A 26,725-nucleotide genomic window follows, 5' to 3' on the forward strand; every position below is an offset into this window, starting at 1 on the left:
TTTCTATCAATGAGTTCTACTTCCTGCTGAAGTAGGAGAGGGATATCTCAGAGACATCTGACAGGCATAGAGCTCTTTCAAGTCCTCGGGGCTAGGATTTCTAGTTGCCTGCTGTAGACTTTCAGAGACCCACAACAAATAGGATATCTCCAGGAACAATGACTGTCACGGAACCTAGACTAAGTCTGGACTTTTGTCAGCTAATGGGTTTGTTGCAGCACCTGATGTCAGCTTGAGCACAAGGTTCCTGTCCTTCTGGTGGGGACCATGAAGGTATGTGACATGGGACCACAGCAGACTCTGCACCTCAGGCTCTCTACAGGGGGTTATGCAAAAGCAGCGGCATGAAGATGATCATGCAGAGTTGGATGAGACCTGAGGTTTCGATAAAACCCTTTGCACAAGTGTAAGAGAGAAGAATGAGATCTGTAGTATTGTTTTTACTGCCTTGATTTGGAAAAATATTTCATGAACATTTCTTGTAATTTAATGGAAACTTGGATTTTTTTTTTTCCAAGAGAAGCACAATTAGATAAAAGGAAAGGAAATATCTACTCTGGATACCAACCCATTCCAGTAAACTACTGCTTTTCAAGAAGTTCCAGAACCATTTACCAGATGAACACATTGTGCTGTCAAGCACAGCAAACACTTGTATGGAAATGTTTCCTACTAGAGTTTACAATCTCACTTTTCTGTGCAAATCAGAGTGCTGCAAATTTCTTTACATAAACATGTTAACATTTATATTTACACAAATACAAAAACTTGATAATGTTGATTTTGTGGAAGCTCACACACTGCTCCTTTGGGTAAGAGGTAATTACACCTCTCCCAGCTAAGACATCATAATTGCACACCAATTAATTGCATTTGAAAGCTTCTACTGCAATTTAACCCTGTCACTACTCTGTTTTTAAAGGATTTGTGAGCTAAAATTGTTATAAATGGCAACCAGCCCAGTGGCTCAGCAGCAAAACAAGGTTCTGTGATGCTGGAGACCCCAGTTCAAGGACAGACAAAGTGTCTTGGGCATTGAGCCAACACACACTAGCTGTGCTACAGCAGTGGCCGGGCAGCTTTTTGTGAGAAGGGGCCAATGAGTAATTCCAATAGTTTAGCTGAAATGTGATGCTACCAGATGTAGAGGCCACCACAGCTTGAACCCTGCCCTCACTGCCACAAAGAAAGGATATTAAATACATACCAATGGGGAGGAAGAGCCCTGAAAATGTGGAGGAAAAATGTGTAGTAAAATCTTTCCTGAGCTCTAATTGCAACTTTGGCTTTCTCTGAAGGATACGTGACTAAAAAAGCGAACCCACTGCCATATTTACAGATACTTCAGTTAAGTGATAGATCATTAACTGAGCCTTGGGAAGGCAGCTGTCAGGGACTAGCATGGGGTCAGCATAGAACTGATTTTAGAAAGCAAGAGAAATGTTCATGTGGGCACAAGGAACTTGAACACATACGTTGAGAAAAAAAATTATCTTGAAAAAATTATCTTGAAGAATTGTACTGAACAAAGTCATGTTTTAAACTTATACCAGCAAAAGGCAGAAGTGAATCTGGCCCATGCACTTAGAAAGGAGAGGAGAGGGCTGACAATATGACTGTGTGCCATTTGATAGATACAAGTAAGTGGAAAAGTTGCAAATGAAAAAAATTGTGCCATTAATGACAAAGTACAACCTTTCTCTTCCTTTCAGAATCACTGACAGACTATATTTAAAATGAATGGTATGAGTGTTCAGGGACATTATTTTTTTCTGGTTGTGTTTCTCAGGCTTTGGTATTGATGCAAAAACATGTTTGCACTGAAAACAAAAAACCTATAGAACTGACAGGTGTACTTGAACTACTTGGAAGTTGCATCAGCCACATTTATTGATCTAATTAATTGTTTATAAAAATGTTAAGGCGATTTCAATAATTTTCCTTTGTTTGTTTTAGATCTCCAAGATGCAGACACTTCTGTGTGGAGTACTAGAACTACATACTCCTCTTCAAATGCTGTTACTTCTAGGCCTGAAAATGTGTTAAAGAGTAGCACAGAGGTGTTCATCAGAAATGTGACTGAACACTTCAGTAAAAATCCCATTGAAAACCTCTACTTTGACTTGAAATCTGCAGTAACAGAGAAAGCCTGGATTCCAACAACCACTCTTCAGTACTCTAGCACTACAGAAGAGGTAAGACAGAGGAATTACTGATTTTTATAAGGCCTGCTCCACTCTGTGGAGCCTGATAGCTATTACAAGTGGGCTTAAAAAAAAACAAACCAAAACCTGAAACAAGATACCTAAAGGACTAAGCTTTGTTCTTTTCCTGGTGGGATGCTTTGTTTTGATGTTTATGCTGACAGTGTCCTTTGCTAGAAGCATAGCTGCAGAAAAATTCTGCCTCTTCTGTACAGCCCAGTCCTGGTGCAAATGTTGAAGTCCAAGGGAAATTATCAGGATATGTGAGAACAAATGGAAAGCTCCTGGATGTGGCAGGACCCACAGGAGCCTGGGTATCTGCTCTCAGTGACTCAGGCTCTGGTATTGATTGTTGTATGATGTGAGGGTCTAGCTCTAATTACATGCTAAGAATTACAGTGTGCAATGCCCTTATTTACAGATGATTACATACATTGCTTACAGATCACAGCAAGAGAAATCCAAATGCTTTAACTGGCCTCGAAAGGAACCCCGGCCTTGGCCATGGTCAGCTTATCTACTGGCTGATAGGCAGAGTGGAAACACACAGACACGTCTTGGTCTCTGCTCTGCCCGGCCAAAAACTGCCCTGGCAGAGAAGGTGAATGGGGCTGCCTGCCCAGCTGTAGAAGGAGCACATGGCAGGCCATTTGCTCCAAATCAATTTCCAGTCTTCCTTTTCTGCAAGATTCAGTTCAGTAATGTGAGAACAAATCTGGAATCACCACTGGCAAAATGTGTACAGGCAGTTAGAACTAAAGCATGCAGGACATTCATTACTGGTCCCTGTACCACTATTATCGCGTAGTGGTTTAGAACTGAAAATCCCTAAATTCCCTGTGGCTTATCTTCCAGGGTACCACACTACACTCAGTGTATTGAGGCAGGCAAACATGCTTCAGTTACTACTTTGTGTTGAAGTGGATAAGACTAAGAAATGTATGTTATGTTTGGGAAGGCTGTGGACAGTGTCAGGGTCCACAAACTTAATGGTTTATGGACCCAACACTGCTTTTCTGATGCTGGCAAGGGAAAGGGACTGAGCCAAGGATGGGCGCACTGCACCCCCTTCCACAGCTGATGCAGCTCTTTCTAAATATCATCTTTCTGGCTCAGTGCATGCAGGCTGAGCTTGTTTCCTCATGCCCTTTTTTCATTTGCATACCTCCTGCACAGAATACTTGTTCTTTCCAAATGGAGATGTCCTATAAAAACAAGTATTACCCAAATTGCCTCCAACACTACTACTACATAATCCTGCCAAAGCAAGAGAAATGGCACCATTTTAACAGAAACTACTGCCTCTTGTATTTCTACCCCACTTGTTCCTGAATCACAACATTTGCACTGAACAAGCTGCTTAGGTCAAAACTTTCAAACCAGAATTCTGATGACAAGCTGTCTAAGCATATCTATGAAAAAAAAAAATCAGCAGTAGCTTTCTCTTGTAGCCTCCAACTGGCTCTGGACATTTGAATCTAGATATACCAATTTAGACACAGAAACTTAAAATCTTTGGCCTCCCTCTCTGTTTCCCAGTCTTTAGAGTGGAGTTAAAAACATTTTTGTCAAGCTTCAGGGATGTTTAAAGGATTAACTGGATTTAACACAATACTTTGAAAACACATACACTAAGTGCTGAGTATTGTTGTGAGGAAGACAATACTTTCTATGAAGTGCATTTGCCCAGGCTGAGGCCTCTGCAGAAGTAAAGCCATGTTGTTATTTGGCCGTGCACATAACCATTTTGGGGGGGACAATAGTGACATTTCAATTGAACAAAATGTTTGGTTTAGAGCTGCCTTGGATTTCAAGTAAAACTGCAGCTTGCATTTTGAATACATGACAAAAGCTATGCAAAGCCCATTTCCTCTTGATTAGAGAGACAGAGAGGTTGGTGTTAAAAAAAAAAAAAAAAGTCAGGAAACCTTGGGAAAGTGTCTGAAAGGGACTTTGGAGCCTGCTATTAGAGACACGTCCGGCAACTCCCAAAACTCACTTCCAGTTCTTTTTTCAGTTTAATTAGTTTCTTGGCTTGCCACCCAGGTCAGTAAGTGTTAAAGGCTGTGTGACTGCTGATTTACTAAAAGCCCATTTATTCAATACTAGTCTGGAAATAATTACTTGTGGCATTATGTTGGCTATTCTATATAAATATATTGCCACCAGTGAATGATGGACCCCTCATGTTTTATTCCAGTGCTGGCATAGGCATCTGTGTCAGACCTTACCCATGTAGCAACTTTTTCTGGATAACATACAGAAGGAGCAAAAACCTGTAATAAACCAGTACTTTCCTACTAATACAGAAAAGTAAATATTTTATGATATCAAGAATAAGAGTAAGAAAGTAGGAACTTCTGAATTATGAGCACTTCTGAGAAACAGTAATATAATTTTCTTCCACAATTTATCTTATGCTAGCTAGAAGAGACAAACAGTTATTTATGTCCAAAAGTCTTTAAATTTTACTTGTGGTAGGTTCCATTTTTTTCCTGGATTTTATGTTTGTTGATTATGCTTCATTTTCCTTTTACTTATTACACCTACTTTAAAAAACTTATATCTAAATATCCAAATTATATCTTCCCTGGAAGTTCAGGTCTTGGATGTTTTCAAAAATCCCTAGAATAATGTGAGCTCCTTTTCAAGAAAAGGCAGGTTACCCTGAATGTTTTAATTTTCAGAGAGGGCTTTGAAGTAATCCAAACATCCCAATAAGCCTTCAGATTTGTACTTCTCCAGTGCTGGAAAAGTATTGGTGTGGTTTATGCTGTTAAGCCCAAATATCACAATCACCTAAAGAAGAAATCACAATGTAAAACTCTCACCTTAAATGATTACAAGACATCTATATCATTTATTCCTAGTTTAGGTCTAAGAAACACATCTTGTGTGTCCTATCAATGGTATGATTATCCCTCTGCTAGCTCTTTGGGGTTTGGTTCCTCCTTCTGTCTGAAGTATGTAAAACATCTCTTCCAAAGGAGATCCTCTCTGGCATAACAACCAACACAGATTTATGTTGTCACTTAAGGCAACGATCATAAAGTTATTAACTACCCTCAGCTTTGCAAAGTACAGCACAACACTTTCCTAGGATCAGGCACAGAGCTCCACTGGGACAGATGAAGTTTTCTGTAGGGGCAGGTATCACATTTGAGTGCTCAGACCTTTGATTTCAGAACAGAAGTACAGCTAAAGTTTTTCAGATATTTTTATCTTGTTAGACAGGCTAGTGCCCAGAAAAATTCTAGAGCAGCAGCTCCTCTGAAAGGCAAACTAATGTTTGTAGAACCTAGAACCTTTTTCTCCCTCAAAGAGGGCAAAAGTGATACAGATGGTATTGAATTTTCTTGAGGTACTGCTTTTAGAAGTTAAAATCCCACACACATAATGCAGTAAAGAAAGATGCAGAAAAATACTATTCCCATTGAAAAAAGTAAATTCCATTTCCTTCTCTTTTGTGGACCCCCGAATTCACTCCATGGCTGCTATGGTGTATCTGAATATCTGAGGGTGCAAAAATGCTTCTGTCTACACTCCTTCCCTGTCTGCCCATGCACACACTGGCATGCAAGTTCTCAGAGGCTGAAATGTAAGCAAGAAGGAAATGGGTATGCATGACAGAAATGGAAAGTTTTCATTTTGGCAGTAGCCAACTCAGAGTTGCACACAGCTTTATTGGTGCAGTCTGAAAACAGGGACACTTTTTTGCTTTCCACGGCATGTGTAATTTTAGCTTGGGAGTTATTCGGGGGATGTGGGAAGGAATTGTTTCGAGGACACAAGTTGAAACAGAAAACGGAGATGACTTGGCCTCTCCCACAGGCTGTGCTCCTGCAGGCAGGAGCTCAGCTCTGCTGGGCTCTCCTGGATGCAAGGCCCTGCTGCAGTGCCACATGGCCAGCAGGAGAATGGTTAACCCTTAAAAACATCTGAGTTTGGGACACGGCAGCTGGAGTGGTGGGTCACTGATGGCTGAGGCCAAGACGAGGGTGAGCCAGGAGGAGGGATGGCTGTGAAGGGTGGCAGGTGTGAGGAGAGCAGGCTTGCAAGGTGAGGTGGCCGTGGAATGAAGCAAGAATGAGGCGAGATGTCCAAGAGGAGTGGCAGGCAGGAGGAGAAGGAGTCACAGGAGGCAAGGTGGCCGTGAGGCAAGGCAGGCAAGAGGCAAGGTGGGAATGAGGCAAGGTCAGCATGAGACAAGGCAGCTGCGAGGTGGGGCAGAGGCAAGAAGACATTGTGAGGCGATGCAGCCATGAGACAGGGCAAGGCAGCGCCCGGTGAGGTGCAGCCAGCGTGAGACAAGCGGGCCGCCCCCCAACAGCGGCACCGCTGAAGGGCCCCGTGCGCCGGGGAACGCTTGGGAAGACAAGACACAGGGGGAAACCGACATGAGGAGGAAGCAGCGAGGAAGGAAGAGAGGTGGGGTGGGAGAGGAGCCGGGAGGAAGGTGGGATCCTTAAGGAGAGAGGGGCGGCACTCCGGGGCCGGTCGCCTGCCCGGTGGGCGGCAGGTCCCGAGTCGGCGAGCTTCGCCCCCCGCAGCGAGACGCGAGGAAATCGCCTCTTGATTGCGGAAGTCGGCGGGAAGGGCTCCGGGAGAGTCAGCCCGGGTCAGAATGGCAGCGTGGGAAGCGGCGGCCGCCTCCCCCGCCTCCTCCGCTCCTCCTCAGCCGCGGGCGGGCAGCCCCCCCACCCCACGCCGGTGTCAGGGAGGCGGCTCGGCGGCCGGGGCAGCCCCGAGCGCATGCAGCAGGCGGGCGGCCCGGCACAGGGCTCGGAGCCCGGCGGGGAGCGGGGGCCCCCGGGGCCCGCCGCCGCCACTTCGCTTCTTCGGATACCCCCACCCCAACCCCGCCGTCCCTTCCCCTTTTCCCCTCCCCGCGAGGGTTTTTGGCGTTAAAAACTGTCGGCGATGCTGAGCTATGGAGCAGGATTCGCCCTGTGGACGGCGCTGGCCCTGACCAAGGTGAGCGGCCGGCAGGAGGGGGGCGATGTAGGGCCGTCCCTCGCAGGTCGCAGGCGAGCCTGGGGGGCACGGGCAGGTTCGCCCCGCAGCGGCACAGCGCGGGGACGGGGCTGGGGGCTGAGCCCGAGGGTACCGGCGGGTCTCTCAGAGCTCTCCCCGCTCTCCGCAGGCCGCGCCGGAGCAGGCGGCGGGATGCAGCGCCAACCTGACGGAGCGGAGCGTCGCCGGGCAGAGCGTTCGGCTGCGCTGGGGCGCCGCGGGCCGCGCCTGCAACTTCAGCCTGAGCGGGCGCTCCGAGGACGGGGGGGCGGCCGGCTGCCAGCCCGCCCCCGCGGGCAACGGCACCTACGGCTGCACCCTGCGGGACCTGCAGGCCGGGACCTGGTACCACCTGCGCATCGAGCCGCTCGCCGGCGGCGAGGCTCTCAACATCTCCCTGCAGACAGGTAGGGGCGCGGGCGCGGCAGGTGCGCGGGGAGGGACGCCGGGCTTTTCCTTTTCCTCCCCTTGCTTCGGCCGGCTCCAAGAGGAGGAGGAGAGCGATGCATTTACAGCTACTGCAAGTGGACAGTGTTTGCTGAACATAGCAGCCCTGTGCTTGACTTCTCTTTAGCCCACTGCCAGAAGAGACTCCTGCCGACAGTTAACCCAGCAGGCTTGAAACAAGAAGGTGCTGTGAGGATATTAAGTTAAAAAAAAAAGTTTTTGTCCTAGTAGCCCATAACATCCTTCGTGCTCATGCAAATACATTGTTGTCATAGTTCCTCAGCTGACAGTTTATTTACTGTGTTTAAAATACAATCAATTTCATAGTAGGTAAGCCTTCTTTAAGGGTAACGTACTGTTTCAGCCCGTTTCCATACTTTGGTTCTGTCTAGCCAGAGACTAAAAGTCAGAAAGTAAGGCTGAAACTTCCTTCTTATATGTTTTTCTTGGGTATCACCAGTGAGGTATTATGATATGCAGTTGTGTACAGAGCACTTCCAGTGACACATCCATGACTGGCTGTAAAAATGGTCCAGCAGCCTGACAGAGGGCTGCCAAGGAAAGCCCCCCTTCTGCATTCGTGTTTGTGTGGGCATGTGAACAATTCGGCTGTGAAGCAATGGACGACATTGAATGACAACAGCTGCAGTGGCACAACTGGCCTCTTTCTAGGCTCTAGTTGTGCTTTGTGAGGATGATAAAATATAATGCTGTTCGACCTCTTAAAGGTAGTAGTTCAAGACCCAAAACAAAGATGTCTTAAATAAAATCCATCATTAAATGCCTCTCTGATTTGCTCCTAAGGTTAGTTTTAGAGAGGTTCTAAATATTAGTATTGAAGATTACAGCAGCCAAGTACTTCACAATTACCTGTTCAAAGGTGTTGCTTTCTGTCGGAACCTTTTTCCTGCATTAACCATACAAATGCACTAAATACTCTCCATTAATTTCCTGTGGTAACTCAAGTTTAAAAAAAATCCATTGACAAGTCTGCTAGTGTCATAGCTGTACACTAAGCACAAGTCATGTCAGTTGGTAAAAATGAGTAATAGTTTCTATGCAGACAGTTATTTAAATTTGTTGTGCATCATGCTGATTATTTTTAATATTGATATTGATGACTTGTGATGTGAAAATTGGAATAATAGATCAACCATTATCAGAGAGGCAGGTGTAAATCACCGTCATTTCTGTATAGTAAAGCTCTATTATTGAACACTTGCATAGAAGGTGAGAAGATACCACTTTAGAGCATATTTTGATTAATGCTGTACCATTAACACAGAAGTTTGTACATGCCATTTATGACTTTTTTATCGCTGAATAGATTTTTCCAGGCTGTACGATGAAAGTGATTGGAAAGAGCTGAGCATTAGAATCATATTTTGTAGCTGATATCAAAGTGAAAAGTCTGATTAAAGTTTAAGTTGAAATACTGATAATTGGTATACCATAGTTTAAATGAGGTTTACATTTGGATTTTGGATAGCGAAGATCAGTGAAAAGCATGAAATAAGAATCAAAGAGCCATGAATGTTTCCTGCAGAGAGATGCTGAGATTGCTCTGTGGTTCTTTGCTTTCCTTGAGTTGAATTGCTTGATGGTGTTCAAAATACACAATTAGCCCCAATTTTTTTTTCCTAAAGAATTTTTCTAAATTATGCCTCTGAACAACCCATGTTGCATTGTCCATACTGAGCTTTTCAATGCAGAATGAGGGAGGATTATTCCTCTTATGTTTCCACTAGGGGCAGCATTTTAAACCAATTTCATGGAAGCTCTTTTTCACCTGTTCTTTGTAACTTAATGACAGTAGTTTTAGTTTACTATCTAGTGAGCCTGAATGTCGATAGGCATGCGTTCCTGGAAATTGTCCTGTGAATATGGAAGTATAAACAGTCTTTCCAGCCGTATTGTAAACAAAATTTCTACCAATTTCACTGGCAGTGGAACTGAGTCATCATGGGCCATCTAAAACCACAATGTCTGACCTTGGTCAGTGAGGTTCCCTTCCTGAGCTCTTTTTCTAAGGAAGATGGGCTAAGCTGTCCATTGAAGGTGCTTTCTCCACTGGCTATCAAAGAAGTCTAGGTTAAACCAGAAAGTTGAAGTGTAGTTGGTTGAAATGAAAGAAATCCCATCTCATGTGTTTTATTTTTGCAAAATGATGTTTGAACATCTGTATTGTCTTGATAACATAAATGTGCATTAGAAAGTGTGAGAAAGTTACAGGTTTGTTTGTATACCTAGATCAGAAACTACCTTTTTGCTCATATTCAATCCTGTAAAAATCTTTGTGTGCCAGTTCTGAGTTTAGTTTTCATCAAGTTTCTTATACAAAGTACTGGAATAGCTAAGCACATAAAATCCAAAACATTTGGTTAAATTTTGAGTGTGATCTTTTCTGACTGGGAACTCATGGTGAAAGCAATGAATAATGCATGCCACAGTTGCAGTGGTAATGTAAAAGGTTGGAGAGGACCATATTGGTCTTTTGAGTACATAATGTCACATTAAAATCATGGTCTATGTTGTTTGCAAGTTTCATAGTCTGATTGAATAATTGTGCAGCTTGAGAAGATTCCATAAACTCTCAAGTAACACCAGATTCCCTTGTGAATCTTTTCTTGGAGAAGCAGCTTCTATTTCACTTGTGGACACATAGATCATAAGTCTAATGATGTATGAAATACTGGTACAAGAATCCACACTAATCCTCTAAAGTGACTTTTTTTACTCAAGAAATTTTGGTCTGTGGGTTGTAAATTTAAAACAGCAAGTATTTAATCCTGTAGAGCAGAACTAAAATGGGTCATCCAAAATGATGGAAAATGCAGTCACATATGCACTTCATGAGCCATGTATACATAGGAAACACACACAGTGGGGACATTTGTGCTATTTTGGTAGAATAGGAAAGGAAGAAAAAGCTGATAACACATTTATCAGCTCTTAACTACAGATAAATTTTCCACTGCAAAACTGAGATTACAGATGTCAGTAGGCACAAGTATGCATATTTACAATTTGTTGGGGTTTTTCTAAGTTATATATATATATATGGACATTAAAGAGCACATAAAACCATACAACTAGTCAGCATGCTGCTGACATTGTAAAGCTGGGATATGCTCCTGTCAGTCCTTTCATGTCATATTGTTTTCTCAATAAAACTATTTCTTGATTAAGAATTGATGTACTGCAAAAGATGGTAGGATTTTGTCTTTCCCAGTTATAAGTAAGATAAATTTTAAGTTCTCAAATCTCCAAATGTCTGTGCACAGTATAACTATATTTCAGCGAATGATTAGGTCTAGGTAAAAATAGTAGTATATAAATAGATCCTAAATTACAGTTAAATTTATAAATTTCAATTCAGAATTGAAATGCAGATTTGAGATACTGGTCTAGAGAGCTATGGAAAACAATTTTGCAATTACTCCACTTTCAACTATGTCTTCTAAAATAGACTTATAAATGCCATTTTCAGAATCTTAGTCTACAAAAATATTGCAGTGCTGTATTATGTTACTATCCAATTCAAGCCTCCTGTACTGAGAGTACTATAAATAATTTTTTGTTAGAAAATCCATTAAATATTTGAATGAAAAGAAGACAAAATTCTATCTTCCAAGACACAACTGTTAGAGTGGTTTTTCATTGTAATATGCAAGTCTTTAAGTGCCAGAAGCATACCCAGGCCATGTGTTCACTCCTGTAAATTTCAAGTTATTTGGGACAAATTTGATTTATTAGCTGTCTGTAGGAAAAACATGTGACATGGCTCTAACTGTAGGCTGTATAATCCTATCATCTGTAATCATGTAATGGTTGTGATCATCATTTCAAAGGCAGAGTACCAGAAGAAAATAAATAACCGTATTATAAAGATTCTCTAAGTCACGTATCATCCCAAAGAAATGGATATTTGTGCTTAGTAAAGACAATGAAATCAACCTCTTTACTTAATCTTCAGAAAAGTCCTTATGAAGTAGGTTACTGTTTTATGAGGACGGAAAGGCAGGAAAAAATATGGTAGGAAGATAACTGAGACTAGCAGGAATTCCCCGTTACTAAGTCCTGGGCTCATTCCTCCCAGCTGTTTTTGTTTTCTCCTGCATAAGGCAGGTGTGTTTCTGTGCTTACAGGCTGTATCTGGGAGTTGTGTCACTGGAGTTTGACATAGCCATATCTATAAATTGGATCTGCAGCAGCTGTGCAGAGAAAGCATATCCTCTTCCCCAGAAGTGAAAATGGAGTTGCAATATAATTCAAAGACCATTAAGTCTCTGGAAGATGCCTTTGTAGACCAGGGGACGTTAATTTGTATAGTGTCAAATGGTATAAAAATATCTTGATGAAAAGATTTTATTTCTGTGATATATCGGTGTTGTACCATTGCCAACAGAGACTTGTCTAACAATGTAAATGGTTTTTTAAGTGTTTGTTTCCATCCAGGGTTCTTTCAGCCCAGGCACTTCCCAGTCTCATTGTTCCTTTGTTCTAGCGGATGTACAAAGCACTGAGTGTTTTGTTTTCTGGACCAGATAGATTAGATAAAGTCTGAATTTCTGAACTTCACCTTCTAGGCACGCAACTTTCTTCTTTGCTCATGCACCTTAGAAGACAGATTACCTAGGACAGTAAAAGTGCTTCTAAAAATGCAGATATCTTTTTTGTCAAATTTGGCAAATAATACAGATGACAATGGTGATTACTTTTGCAGGACTAAAGAACAGTCGACCTTGTCCTAAGTTAGTCAGAAAGGGTTAAACTTCTTGACATTCATCATGACTGTTCTCTCAATGTCAGTCAAATTAAAACTTTTTCAGCTGGCTGTGCATCTGACCATATATAGTGCTGGAATTTATTTCTGACTTCCAAAGTCTGACCTTTCAGATTAGAACAATTGCCTTCAAGGAACAAGATTATACCCCCACTATTCACTTTTGCCAACATAATAGTCTTTACTGGCTTAGTATATATTATAGGTGGAGCTGGTAGTCAAGCCTATTGTTAAGATTTCCTGACACTTTTCATTAAAACCTCATGTTTCAGTTGCTGTAACTGGGTGAAGTTTTAACTATTTGGCCTGAAGTTTGATGAGCTTGGTCTTTAATGTTACTTTCTTCTTTTTCAGATTTAAGCAGACTTACTTTGGCCTTTAAGAAAGCGGTCAGGAAAAGATAGTTACTTTTATTGATTGATTTTGTAAATCAATTTGTTTAGTTTTCATCTCTTTTTCTGAAGAGCACTAACATCTTTGTGGTCCAAAGGAAGAATTTGAATTTAAGCGGTTGGAGGGGACCTCTGGAGGTCATCTGGTCCAAGCACTCGGCTCAAGCAGGGCCACCTGGATCTGGTTGCCCAGGACCATGTCCAGTCAGTTTTTAATTGTTTCCAAGGAAGGAGATGCTTCCTTGACATTCCTAATGTATTTGATTGACAAAGTATGCCACCAAAACGTGGCACTACTCTGTTCTCAGCAGAACTTTGTAGGAAGTGATTAAACCTTCCACATCATCCAGAATTTGAAGAAAAAGCAGCTTGAAGGCTGCTAAGGCTCTCCTACTTATGTATTTGTAGGTGGGAGGTAGGTTCAACTTCATCCTTGCAGCCTTTACGTTGCATTTTTAACTTATGTGATTGACATTGTTTTGTCTTCTTTGTTCAGGGAAACAAGCAGCAATGACTGTATTGGAAAAATAGTCTGGTTCTTCTGTGTTTGAGATGCTGTTCATACAGAGACCACAGTTCTCAGCCTGGATGCACCTTACAATCCTGGTCTGATGCTAGGAAAGAGTAGCACAGAGTGTATTCTTGTGGTAGGCAAATTTATTCCTAAATTGTTGGGAAACTTTAACGTCCCAGCTTATGAAGGCTCGATTTCTTTGGGTTGTTTCATGATATCTTCTTAATAAGCATTTGGTTAACCTTACTGGAAGACATAAATGTCAATACCTTAGTACATCAACATGTAATACATTTTATGTGGTTTGCATGAAGTCTTGTGAGTGAGGAAATGCACCTGGAGAATAAAATCAACCAGATTCTTTAGGTTTGGTCAGTTTCTCTTTCCTTTAGAGTGTATCTGATTTCACAGGTGATTTTACTGGAGAGTTTCTTAATAAACAACATAATGAATGTTTGGAGTTTCAGAGAAGTAAGCCCAATATTAGTTCCTTAGGGTATATCCAATGTACTATTTGGGTTTTTTTGAATTTTTATGAGCAGAACTATAGCAGAGCAGAAGCATGTTGTATCAGAATCTGTTTGAAGTTGTTGAAGCTAATACTAAAACCAAAAGATTATTGCCCTTAAAATTGTATAAATGCTCATACCCTGAACTGATAAAGTGTTTAGGGTGAGTGCTAGGAAATGAAAACTGTTGCTGCCATCTATAAAGCTACAGTACACTGAGGCACTGAGTACAATTTACTGGGTTTACATGTTTGCTGTTTCTTACTAAGGTTGTTACAGTTTTACTATCAACAGATTTCCAAACTTGCAATATACGTCCACAGTGGAAGTGTTTTGCTATGTGTATGTCTGTGTGAGTGAGTGTGTACAAATACTTAAAAGTAATATTTCTGAATTCTTCAAGACTCTCTTGCAGACTGGCTTCAATGTACAGTGTTTATAAATAGAAAGAAAAAGCTTTTTGAAAAGTATTGGCAGCATGATGATGATAAAGGGAGAGTTTTGGAAGATTTCTTGTGCTGCTGTGTAAAATTTCAGATAATGTCAAAGCAAGAAAGGGTTTATGTTTTCTGGGTTTTTTTTCCTAACTGCAGATCCCTTGCCACCGTCTCGTTTGGTAATTAATAAGGAAAAAACGACACTCACAAGCTTGCAGGTTCAATGGGATCCTTCCTCAGGAAAGGTGGACATGTATAACCTAGTATTACTTGATCGTGATAATAAAAAGATAAAAGAAGTCTCCATACCAGGAAGAATTTCAAAAACAGAAAATACGTTTTCCAGTCTCATTCCTGGGAATAAATACAACATTGTCCTCAGTGCTGTTGCTGGAAATAAGACTACCCCAGAACTTCATATAAGTGGATCCACTGGTAGGACTTCTCTTTCTGTAGTTCATCTAAATAAAACCACTTACAGTATTCTGTACTTCTGCATTTTGAAATTAGCAATTTGGTATAATTCTTCTACATGGCTATATATATACTTATGAAGTATCTCTTGATTATAAGTAGAAATAAAGTATGAATCTCTGACTGACATAAAGAATTGTTTGCTAAGAATAGAGTCTCATTTTTATTGTATATTTGGGGTTGGGTTTTCAGTAACCCTGAAGAAACCCAACATATTCCCAGATTAAATCTATTAAAAATTGCTGAAATGGTAGAGATAACCATTAAGCCTTAAGCATGTGTCCTTTTTATACCAACAGTGCCATCTCCTGTGAAAAATATTCAGGTCAGTGTCAAGACAGACACTATCCACGTTTCGTGGTCTCCTGGCTCTGGACATGTGGATCATTACAGGCTGCTGTTGCTGGATAATCGTGTGCCAGTTCATGAGATTCACCAGGAAAGCTCCTTTACCTCCTACACCTTTTTAGGACTTACAGCAGGCCACCTGTATAACCTCTCTATCATAACCCAGGCTGCAGGATTGGAGAGCAGCAGTTTTCAAACAATCAGGACAGGTATGATTTCAGAATTCATCACAACAAAACAAGAAGCTAAGGCCATAACCTAATAGCATTATAGGACATATTTCAGAATAATATGTGATTTGTGTTCCAAGTTAGAGACACCATAAGCTTATTTAATTCCCTAAGTTACCACTGCAACAACTCAGAGGCTAAAATGAAGGTAGAAAAAGTGTGAAAGGGAAGCAGAAAAGAAATGTAAAGTAGGTTTAGAATTGTAATGTCAAATGGTGGTTTGGGTTCTTTGGGGTTTTTGTTTGCCTAGTTGGTGGGTTTGATATGGGTTTTTGGGGATTATCAAGATTTTTTTCTCTTCGCAAAGAAATACTGATTCAAAGAACTAGAGTTCTAGATTATTTTTTTTCAGGAACATTTTTTAGGCTGGAGTTCTGTGGTCATAGAGATAATGATAAGATGACATCCTACTGGAGTCCAATGGTTAAAACACTTCTGTAGGGAAAAAAAGGGTCATGCCTTTGCTCTCCTTAATTTCTGGGAAGAGTAAGATGCAATTTCTTTTACAGAAATCTTGTCAAATGTGGTGGTTTTGCATGGGAGGCATTTAGGGAAGTGATTTTGGAAAGTGATATGAACTGTGACCAGTCTTAACTATTCAGCAAAATCATTCATATTCCATTTCATATAACTTCCATATAATCAAAACCTAACTATGAGAGTTTGGGAAGCAGCAGGTCTTATATGTTTTGTGGTAGTTGTATTTTATTCTCTTTCTTTTCTTTTTTTAGCCCCAGCTGAAGTCTTAGATTTGATGGTGACTAACGATGGCAGTTTAGATGCTTTAAAAGTTAAGTGGAGAAGACCTTCAGGAAACCTCAATTTCTATAATATCACTCTGTCTCATCTTGGATCAGTTAAGGAAGTCAAAAGTGTGCAGCCACCAGTCACAGAGACACAGTTTGACAAGCTGACTCCAGGACGTCTGTATCAAGTTACTGCCCGCACAATCAGTGGCGAGCTGTTCACCGATCGGACGGCAGCTGGGAGGACATGTAAGTCTTCTGCTTCAGTAAGAACATTGTAACTTATTTTTGTCTACTCTGGCCTTGTAGCAAATCATTGTAAGAGATAAAATTATTTGGATTCCAGGCAAAATGAGATTAAGAGCACAATACTGTTTCAGGAATACCCCCTGCTGACTCTGTGGCAACAGTTAATCTGACGGCCAAAAGCAGCTCCCGCATATCTTGGGAGCAGGCAACAGTCGTGAATTTTTTTTGGACCTTTTGGTTGAGTGAGTCTGTTATAAAACTGTTGCATACTACTGCACTTCTGACCAACTTTGTTGTCTTGAATTCAGCTCAGCATACTGATTTACATTATGGGGAAGTGCGCATGTAGTCAAATTATTAACACTCTTTAAAGTAATTTTGCAAGGTCTAGTCTTGTTCCTTCTTCCAGACAAATCTAGAAACCGAAAAAGATTACGTCTCAGATTTCTTTACTATAAACAGTGTGGATTAACAAAGGAGTGTGGCAGCTGAGATAGAGCTGAGTTATGAGTTTTTTATCTTCTTTCAGAAGTAATAATTTTCTTTCAGGTATCTTTTATATGAGTTCTGAACCTGAAAAATCCTTCATCATTCTCCCACAGCATTACTGGCCCTAGAGGTGTGTCATCTCTTCCACACCAGCCTAGCCTGAGCAAAAGTTAGATAGTTAAAAAAAAGTCAAACTCAGTGAAGAATACAGACATAAATTTCTAGTAGACTCAGAGCCCAAAGGGAGAAAATGTGTGTGTATGAGAGCAGAGTATTTGTTTTAGTACATATCTATTGTCTACAATGTAACATCTCATGTGAAAATCACATCCTTGACGTACCTGGCTGATACCCCATTCTCAGTGCAGGCTGGAAGAGCCCTAGAAGTCTTTCATGTCCAGAAAGTACAAAGCTGGACTGGTTTATATACATGTCTGTTTTGTTTGTTTAGCCTACCATTAAAGTCCTTTAAGATTACCATTTCAATCTAAAGGGAGAACTTCAGGCCCTCATTTAACAGCACTAATCCCCAGCTTTGTGACCTAGACCCCATGCTTTCAAAGTTTGGGATTACAAATCCTATTTCCAAGGACGATTATCATAAGCAATTCCTTCCTTTATCACAGACATCAAGAGCTTTGAAAACAGTGACTCCAGCAGAAGCTCTGTGGAGCAAAGATAAATTCATAAGTCCAGACTGATAGGTCTATAGATGCTGAAGGGATTAGGCTCTTGGGGTCCCTCTGTAATTCATAGAGAGAGCAAGGTCCCCAAGAGCATAATACACGTTGCTGTGTATTGAGAGGGTGCAGCAGAACCGGACTGTATGTTGTAGTAAGAAATACAGACATCTCAGGGACTGAAACTTTGTGCCATTAGGGTATAATGATGTCCAGTCAGCCTGACAGGGCTGAACTTTATCTGTTGTGATGTAAGTTCATCTGTGCTTCCTAATAATACACTGTGTGCTTTTATCCACTCACTCAGAAATTGAAACACATTTCCCATATTCACTGGCATATGGGAGTTCTAGGTCTGATAGCCAGCTATGCCCATGGGAAGTGAAACTGGTGAGTATTTTGTGATGCTAGTAAAGAGGCTTCAATCCTCTGCTACTAATTGATCTTACTGATCAATTTAATATTAACTAAGCTAGATAAAGCATAAGAACATGATGCTAGCCTTGTAGTTATGTAGCTAATACTTGTGGATGGTCTCAGGGCTGCAGTGCTGATCTCTGAGTATCTTAATATGAATCTTACAGGTATCCTGTCCTCAGGGTCTGCATCTGCTCTCTAATCTCTGTTTGGTCTGGCTAATATTTAATTGTTCCATGAAAATCAGAAATCTTCAGTGGTCCAATGTGACCTGCAGGAGCATACAGTTAGTCAGCAGAAGGTTAGGCTTATAAATTCAGGATTCTTGAAGTACAGGACAGGGTGGAGTGGATGCTTTAATAGACCAGTGTCTTAACCTCAGTGCCTTTTACAGTTGGGAGGAATTAGGGCATACAAGGTGGAAGAAGCTATTTTTGTGAAAGAAGCCAGTAGACTTTGCATTTCTGCTGCTGGTATCTTGGGCTGATAGAGATTGAAGTTTGAATGTTATCAGTGAAAAATTGATAGTTTGTAAGTGAGCTTAAGTGCAGGAAACAACAGGGAGCCTGACTGAAAACTGCAAGGGGCATCCAAGAAGTGTACGGGGTGCCCTAAGGTGGATTGCCCATTTCTGATATCAGAACCCAGCAGGAAAATAAGTGAGTGGTTTTTGTGGGGAAGAGTAAAAATTGTCTTTAAAATGAAAGCCGACCTTTGCAACAAGCTAACTCCCATTCCTCTAGCTAGTCCAAGTGCTCGTACAATAGCTGTGCTGTGAGACAGGTTTTGCCAGTACATTTACATCTCACCAGAAATACCCCACTTCAGAATTGCTTTTTCTCCTTCTCCAGTTCCCCAGAGAGTTTTGGAGCTGCAGGCCGGCGCTAGCGGCTGGCCGCGGTCTCTGCGAGTGACCTGGGTGCCCCCTGCGGGAGACTGGGAGAGGTACCACCTGCTCCTGTGGAACCGCTCAGCCCTGGTGCTCAACGCCACCCTCGGCAAGGACAGCACCGAGTACCTCATCCGTGATGCGGGCCTCATCCCAGGGAGAGAGTACGGCGTGGAAGTCATTGTGGAGAGCGGCGATTTGCAGAGCAAGACGAGTTGCACGGGAAGAACAGGTCAGCATGCTTGGCCAGGCACTGTGAGAGTGCAAAGTGTTCAGCTCTGTGAGCAATGGAAGAGTACTTGGGAATCCACAAATTAATTTCACTGTTAATTCAGTAAAAAGGAGCTTCCTTTGTAAACTACAGAGATAATTTTAGCAGTTCCGTGAAAACTTTTGGGATTACTTTTGTAGTAAATGTTTTGTTAGTGAAAGCTATGGGAACTATATCACAATTCTGTCATGACTCAGGTGTCACATTACATGTTCATTTCAGTGCTATATTTTAAAGCTGATTGTAGGGCACCCTATAAAGGTCTCAAAGAAAGCACTCTAGGCCTTCCTGTATTGTTCATCAGTATATTTCCTTGCCATTCTGTGTAAAGAATATTAACTATATGGTGAAGGCGTATCTTAGTATGGCTGTCCTTTAACACCTCAGTTCTTGTTTTTGTGCTCCATAAAGAAAATGGGTTAGTCTGTTCAAGTCTTTGTTTCCAAAGGAAATACATGTACCCTGCAGGGACATGAGTGGAATTCTTTTGCAGTGTATTAGTCAAAGCCACATTTGATTTGCTTCAGTCTTAAAAAATAATTCTTATATAATTGTTAGAATTTCTGCTCAGTGAATGCAGAATAAGTGCAATTCAGAGGAAAGGAAGACTTAGAGTAGGAATAACAGGCAAGGCTCAAGACTAACTTGACTGAAAAATGTCAGATAGGGGAGTGCCATCCCTTCCTGGGGCCTGCCTTTTCTACTATACCCTTACCTGTCATTCCCCAAGAACTTAATTTTGTAATTTTGCACAACAGCAAGACCAGTAGAAGCTACAGAACTGAAGCTTTCTCTGACTTGTAGCAAACTTGATCAGAGCAAGATACAGTCTCATCCTCTTTACTTTGACATATGTTGCAAGTAATTCAACTTTATGGTGTTACTTTTAATTGACTCAGCTAAGAGATTAAGAGTTGGACCCAATGATTTTAGAGGTCTTTTCCAACCTAAGCAATTCTGTGATTAGAACATGATCCATTTAATAATATCTACCAGTGGGTATATCGTGACTCTGTTTGACCCACAGTGAGGGGCATGATGTGTCTGTTATGAAGTACACGTATTAGGCCCTGTTGTGACTCAGTTTTCTCTGACATTAACCCACAGACTTGGAAAGTGAGTTTTATTTCAATGTGGCAGGGACAAAATCAGATCAGGGACTATATTGGGCAAGACATGCTTGCTGGGTATGCAGGCACAGACACACATGAACACACAGAGAAATTCACTGATCAGATTCTTTCTTTTATGCCCCTGTGAGTTTGAAGTATCTCTCAGCTTGACTTAGGTATAAATCAATGCAAAATCAATGTCACTCTGACCCTATAATTTGCATCCTTGTTTGTTAGAAGTACATTGTTGTAGGTCTGATTTATAGTACAAATGTCTTATATCCCTGTTCAGCGCCCAGAGTTCAAGAGGAAGTTTGCTGACTTCCCTGCACTTCCATTTGCACTGAAATATATATCCTGCTGTAAGTTTAAACCTAAGCATTACAGCCATAGTGCATTGCTGAAGTCTGCTGCTAACAGTCTTTTACTGGAAGAGGGGCACAAATACCAGATTTATAAGAATGGCTTCCTAGAAAAAGTAAAGAATCTCCTCTTGATTGCAGATACTCTGCTGCTGTCACATTTCTGTCTTACAGAACACATTTCTTACAACAGCTTGAGATAGGGCATGTGTGCTCACCACATAGCTCTGTTCTTGTTGTCATATTTGTGTGCTTTTCCAGCTCCAGAGCCTGTTCTCCAGCTCCGTGTGAAGCATGCTAATGAAACCTCACTTAGTGTCATGTGGATGACCCCTGTTGCAGAATGGGACAGCTATGTGGTTTCCCTGGAAGTCAGTGAGCTCCCTATTGTAAAAAAAGGACTTGCAAAAGAAGCTAAGGAATTCACTTTCACTGATTTGATACCTGGAAGGAAATATACAGCAATCATCACTACCATTAGTGGGACTTTAAGCAACTGGACTTCAGTAGAAGGAAGAACAGGTATCATCTCGTCAAACTGTTTCAATCTTTACTTCTGTCAACCATTAACAATTTTCTTTTTGCTTTGCAGTGGACTTAATTAACTCGGTGTCTAAATCTCAAAAGTCTTGATCTTATGTTTGTTTCCTCAGTAAAAAAGTTACATGTCTGAGTCTCTAATTTCTGACACTCAGTTATCTTGCTGTATTTATTTAAGACTTTTGGAAAATAGATGTGCAATTCCTGGCAAAACAGTTTTCTGAAATATTATGTCATATCTAGTCAATCTACATTAGCACAAGATTCCATTTAAGAAGAGCCATTTTCATTGTGTATTTTCAGGAGGGTCACTTCCTTGATGCAAAGCATCCATCATCTGGGAAAAAGAGAAACATACATCACCACACAGGAAAATGTTACTTTAGGGGGAACATTCCAAGGTTGACAGACACAAGGTCACATATGTGAACTTGAAGATGTGTTTCTAATCTTTTTGCTCTTCTGATTTCAGAATATGTGTTTGTTACTGAGGATGATGACTGTGTCACAAGGAAGGTCCCATTCTTACCCCCTGCAGGGTGCTGATTTTGTGCACACGTGCAAGTTTTAAACCATACAAGTTGCTTTACTCTGCTTAAGCACTGACCTAAACATTCTCCAGTGCAAGGAAAGTTTTAAAATGTAGCTCTGGCCTTGCACAGCCAGAGAAAAATAAGCTGCTTGTGTTTGAATCGAAGCATTCCTAGGGTTGATGGTGGTCCTTACTTAAATTTTATGACTCCTTCCAAGGCCTGAGAAGTTTAGCTTATACTTCGATTTTCCTGTTATGTTATTAGATAACTGGAATTTCACTTCCATCTGACTTATACCCCTTTAGGGGACCTATTCAGCCATAAAGGTCCCACTTCACTAGTATGAGTCAATGCTTGAAAACACATCAGGCAATGATTGTGTGTCAATATTACATTCAAAGTTAGTTATAAAGAACAAACATTATTTAGCTAGAATACAGGTTTTAATAAGTGTTCCAAACCTCTGAATCTTCCTTGCAGCAGGACAGCTTAGTAGGCTTAAAAATATTGCTGTAAACATGACAGAAGTAGGTCTTACTTGCAAGGAGCACTGAAATGAGCATTTAGCACAGAAATATGGCATTTTAGTGTCTTGTTGGAGCTAAGTATATTATGAGAACATTATAAAACTGGAAGAATTTTTGATTGAGTTTTTGATCAACTTTGCTTTTTCTTCAGCTTTGTGCCTAACTTTCTAGCTTTTGTTAATGATTACTAAACCAGTACTATGTGTGCAAAAAGGTTGATGAAAAACCAGAGTGGAAGAGTGCATTCACATTTTATAAAGTTAGAGTCTTCTTTATTTCAGTTGTGCTTGGTCATGTAAAAAGAAATCTTTAGAAGTAATTGTATTTCCTTGCTTTGACCAAATATTGTCAAACCAAATTTAAAAAGAGGATTGGGGGTAAAATTTGTGCTACATATTACATTCCTTTGTTATTTCTTGATCCTTTTTGGTCTTGCTAAGTTCATGAGCTTATGCTTAGATAAATGTTATGTTTGTTTAACAATTCATCTTTGGATGCTATAAAAGTTGTTATGCTGAAGATCTTCTTATATAAAAAGTTAAACCATAACCACGCATTTCCGTTATCCTCAAAATTAAATACAGACAGAGCATAGATGACTGTGCCTGAGGTATTCTTCAAACAAGTTTGCCATTTATTAGAAATTAAAGATTGGGAATGGGAGAAGAAAGGGAAAATTAAAGGCACAGACTATATTTGAAGTAGTCATCAAAAACCCTGAATGATTTCCTAAATAGATGGCTTTTATTTAATGGTACTTATAAAATGCCATCTCTTTCAGTTCCCTGATCTTGAATCATTTTCATCTGTCTGAGAAAATTTGTGCTAAAGGCTGAAAGACCTTTCTGTGTCTTAGTTAGTTTCCCATAGACCGCATCCCAGACAGGAAGCAGTCCCCAGTTAAAATATTTTTAGTCCTGTTGAGTCTGGCTGCAAATTGGAATGTTCTTTTGATGCACTTCCTCAGTGTGACTAAACTTGTGTTCTTTGGGGGATTCTGTTTTATTTTGTTTCTGCTCAGTAACAGTATGACAATTTCCTTTCCAGTGCCAGCCCAAGTGACAGGTCTGACTGTGTCAAGTCAGGGATCAACCAACAGCTTGTTCACCAACTGGACAAGAGCATTGGGAGATGTAGACTCATACCAAGTGCTACTGATTCATGAGAATGTTGTCATTAAAAATGAAACTGTTCCCAGTGAAACTAACAGATACAATTTCTATGCCCTGAAACCTGGAGGACTCTATTCAGTTGTTGTCACCACTGTCAGTGGAGGGATATCTTCAAGGCAAACAATTGCAGAGGAAAGAACAGGTAAAAAGGAAAACACTCCAGCACGCTTTTTGATAGTTGAATTTATCTAAGAGAATGGTCTTGTGTTTAAGCCACTACACTGAGAATTCAGAAAAACAGGAGTTTAATCCCTACAGCTCCAATATGTGCACACTGTCTGTGCAGATTTCTGTAAATAGCTTTAGAGAGCTAACTGCTCTCACTGCAGTGGGAACTGTACAGCAGGATCACTCTGTAACAAAGACAAAAATATGCCCTGAGAGTAATGAACGACTGTCTGGGCAAATCACTCCTTGGAAGGGACTTTCTTGTTCCATTGGCTATGTGGTGGTGGTGTAGTATGATTACTTCTTACTTATGTGTGCCAAGAACCTGCCTAAAGGTGATAGGATGAATTTGTGTCTCAGTTTCTCACAACTCATTCTTTTTCTTTAGAAAGAATGTCCACCAGGGCTAATTAGTTATTATGAGGTCCTTCTGTACTTCATAAACAAGATTTACTGTTGCATCAAATTCTTTAGGTTTAAAGAGTCATGAAATGTAATACTAGTTCTGTGGATATTTAGAGGGAAAATTTGGCAATATAGTGCAATTTTACCCATTATGTGAATTTGGCAAAGGCATTTTGCAGTTTTCTGCAATGTTCTCATTGAAAACCACTATTTTCAGGTGAAAAGGCAAAACAAGCCTGAAATAAAATGGAGTAGAATAATACTAAAAGGCTTAAAGTAGAGTAGTTATTTTGTAAAAGCGGGGAGGTTGTCGGGGGCAGGGGGGGTTGACTCTGCCAGCTGTTGGCCAGCCCCTCTGCTGAGATAAGTAAGTTCAGTGCAGCAGAGTCCATTTAAAATTTGTAAGTTCATTATGTCTAAGTTCTGTCCCTGTAAAAACTGGATTTTGTACCTGAGTGATGATAGTTCTGGCAATGTGAAGCCTTTGAGCTCACCTTGCTGGCTTGAAAAACAAGTGACATTCATGTTTTGTCCACTAGGCGTCAGAAAACCCACTGGAAATGAAACATTCAGCTCTGGGCCTCAGCCTCTTACCAGCCTCACCAGTTATTGCCGTTACTGAGGAATGGCAACTTCATAGGATAACTCTGCTTCTAGGATTTTAGAAGTGCTGGGATCAGGCCACCAAGAACAATTTCCTCCACTGTATTTAAAAAAGGAGATGAATGTTGCTGAGAGGCAGTCAGTGCAGAACTTCTCACGAGTCCCAGACTTCTTATTTTGCAGGGAATGGCATTACAGGGATACTCACAACAATAAGAATTGTCTAGTAAATTCTTTTTTTTGTTTTTTTTTCCTCTTTATTGCACAGTTCCTTCCAGTGTGACTGGAGTAACAGTAAATAACTCAGGTCGGAGTGACTACCTCAGTGTTTCTTGGCTGCCGGCATCTGGAGATGTAGACAGTTATTTGGTAACACTCTCTCATGATGACAAGATTGTTCAGACTCTCACCATTTCCAAATCATTCAGTGAATGCTCCTTCAGCAGCCTTACTCCTGGGACACTTTACCATGTGATGATAACCACCAAGAGTGGAAAGTATGAAAACTATTCCCTCAGCCAGGAACGAACAGGTAAAGAGAGGCTCTGATCAAGTACAGTCACTGTAACCATTTTTATGTTGGTAATGGCTGATGTATAGCCATTTCCAATGATTTATCAATATCTGACCAAACTGGGTTGGATGACTAGGGATTGGAGGGTCAAGCCATAAAATTACAGCTTTATGGACCTAGTTTTATTCTTATGCCCCTGTTGCTCCTTTATTTAATGCAAAAATGCTTTAGCATGAATGAAGGTAATGTCAGTCCTTATGAGTCAACAGAAATAATGTGTTAATTTTGGCTCAAATGTGTTGTCCTGCCCTTAATGCCTCTATGTGGCCCTTCAAGTATATCCTGCAGAGCATCTCCTCAGAAAGTTACTCAGGCACTGAAAGAACAGAAAAGGATAGGCTAATTAGTAAAATATTAGTGACGTGTCAAAATAATGAGTAACATCCATGTCAATTGGTTTTGGTAATGTAACACACGTCTATGGTTTTGGTCATGCAATTTTCAAGGATGTTATAACAAGAATAGAGAAATCTCAGAAAAGGATGGAGAACCTTTTAAAACTTTCTCAAAAGTGGAAAAAATTGAAACTTTACACTTGGTAGACCAGTAGAACTAATGAAAGATTATAAGGGGTGTTAAAATAACAAAGAGTATCAAGTTAGTGCAATTTTAGTCTTCTCATGATCTAAGTGAAAATCCAAGGAACAGCCACAAAAGGAAAAGAACCAAATTTTGGATCAATGTTTGTCTGCGGAACTCACTACACTTACAAAAACGGAGCAAGTTCCATAAGGCCAAAAATTAGAAAGGCAAACCATTTTATTGCATTTTATTGTCATAAGATGTAAAGCAGCCTGGAAAGTGCAGATACTACTTTATTACTTAAAATTACTTAAACTTTATTACTTAAATTACTTTAAAAAATTGTTGATTTTCTGCAACTTCCTCACAAAAGTCTGGTAACTACCACAAATACAGCTCTCTGCCGCAACTCTGGTAACTTCAGGAAGTTTCTGCTCTTTTTTTTTTTTTTTCTTTCAGTCCCTTCTAGTGTCCAGGGACTTACTGTCAGCAATTCAGCCAGAAGTGACTACTTGAAGGTGTCCTGGTTACATGCATCTGGATATTTTGATAATTATGAAGTGACCATCAGGAACAACAATGATTTCATCCAAACAAAAAGTGTCCCAAAGGATGAAAATGAATGTGTGTTCACCAGTCTGGTCCCAGGGAGGCAGTACAGTGTCACAGTCAGCACAAGGAGTGGGAAATACGAAACTAGTGAAAGAGTCTATGGCAGAACAAGTAAGTAAGCACCCTGGAAACATTCTGAGACAACCCAGGGTATTTTTATTTACCATACCCAGAAACAAAAATCTCATATTGTTTTTAACATAGAATGTTGACTCTGACTCTTTGAATATGTATTATTTCAAATAATACAAGAAAGCAGTATATAGTTTATTACGAGGGTTTAAGTTACAAACAAGCAAAAAGTGAGAGACCTGTGCTGTTAAATTGGAAAGCAAATCTTGAAACATTAAAAGCCAAAAAAACCAGTTGTACAGTTTTCCACATGAGCTTAGTATTTATCATTAAATTATGCCAGAATGTACTAAACAGTTTTCTCTGGTCATGGAAATATATAGGACAGAAGATAGACTAGACCTCAGTCTATTCAAACTACCCCAAGC

At 40.6% G+C, this 26,725-nt stretch overlaps 1 protein-coding gene across 5 annotated transcripts in view; it reads left to right on the forward strand.

The window, feature by feature from the left end:
- Window positions 1-26,725, forward strand: part of PTPRB (protein tyrosine phosphatase receptor type B) — a 62,572-nt gene that overhangs the window by 8,187 nt on the left and 27,660 nt on the right. For 4 of the 5 annotated variants that reach the window (XR_012580068.1, XM_074539729.1, XM_026797308.2 and 1 more), the window contains exons 3-12: window positions 1,957-2,195; window positions 7,348-7,624; window positions 14,459-14,737; window positions 15,076-15,333; window positions 16,086-16,349; window positions 18,787-19,056; window positions 20,831-21,091; window positions 23,217-23,483; window positions 24,786-25,049; window positions 26,073-26,336. Coding sequence is in view for 4 of the 5 variants with exons in the window: in XM_074539729.1 (XP_074395830.1) it covers window positions 1,957-2,195; window positions 7,348-7,624; window positions 14,459-14,737; window positions 15,076-15,333; window positions 16,086-16,349; window positions 18,787-19,056; window positions 20,831-21,091; window positions 23,217-23,483; window positions 24,786-25,049; window positions 26,073-26,336 (2,643 nt within the window). In the remaining variant the exon portion in view is untranslated. Of the gene's footprint in view, window positions 1-1,956; window positions 2,196-6,747; window positions 7,179-7,347; window positions 7,625-14,458; window positions 14,738-15,075; window positions 15,334-16,085; window positions 16,350-18,786; window positions 19,057-20,830; window positions 21,092-23,216; window positions 23,484-24,785; window positions 25,050-26,072; window positions 26,337-26,725 lie in introns of those variants that run through there. The other variant, XM_074539731.1, reaches the window with a different exon arrangement.

Source organism: Zonotrichia albicollis, chromosome 4, assembly GCF_047830755.1.
Source record: "Zonotrichia albicollis isolate bZonAlb1 chromosome 4, bZonAlb1.hap1, whole genome shotgun sequence".
Classification (NCBI taxonomy): domain Eukaryota; kingdom Metazoa; phylum Chordata; class Aves; order Passeriformes; family Passerellidae; genus Zonotrichia; species Zonotrichia albicollis.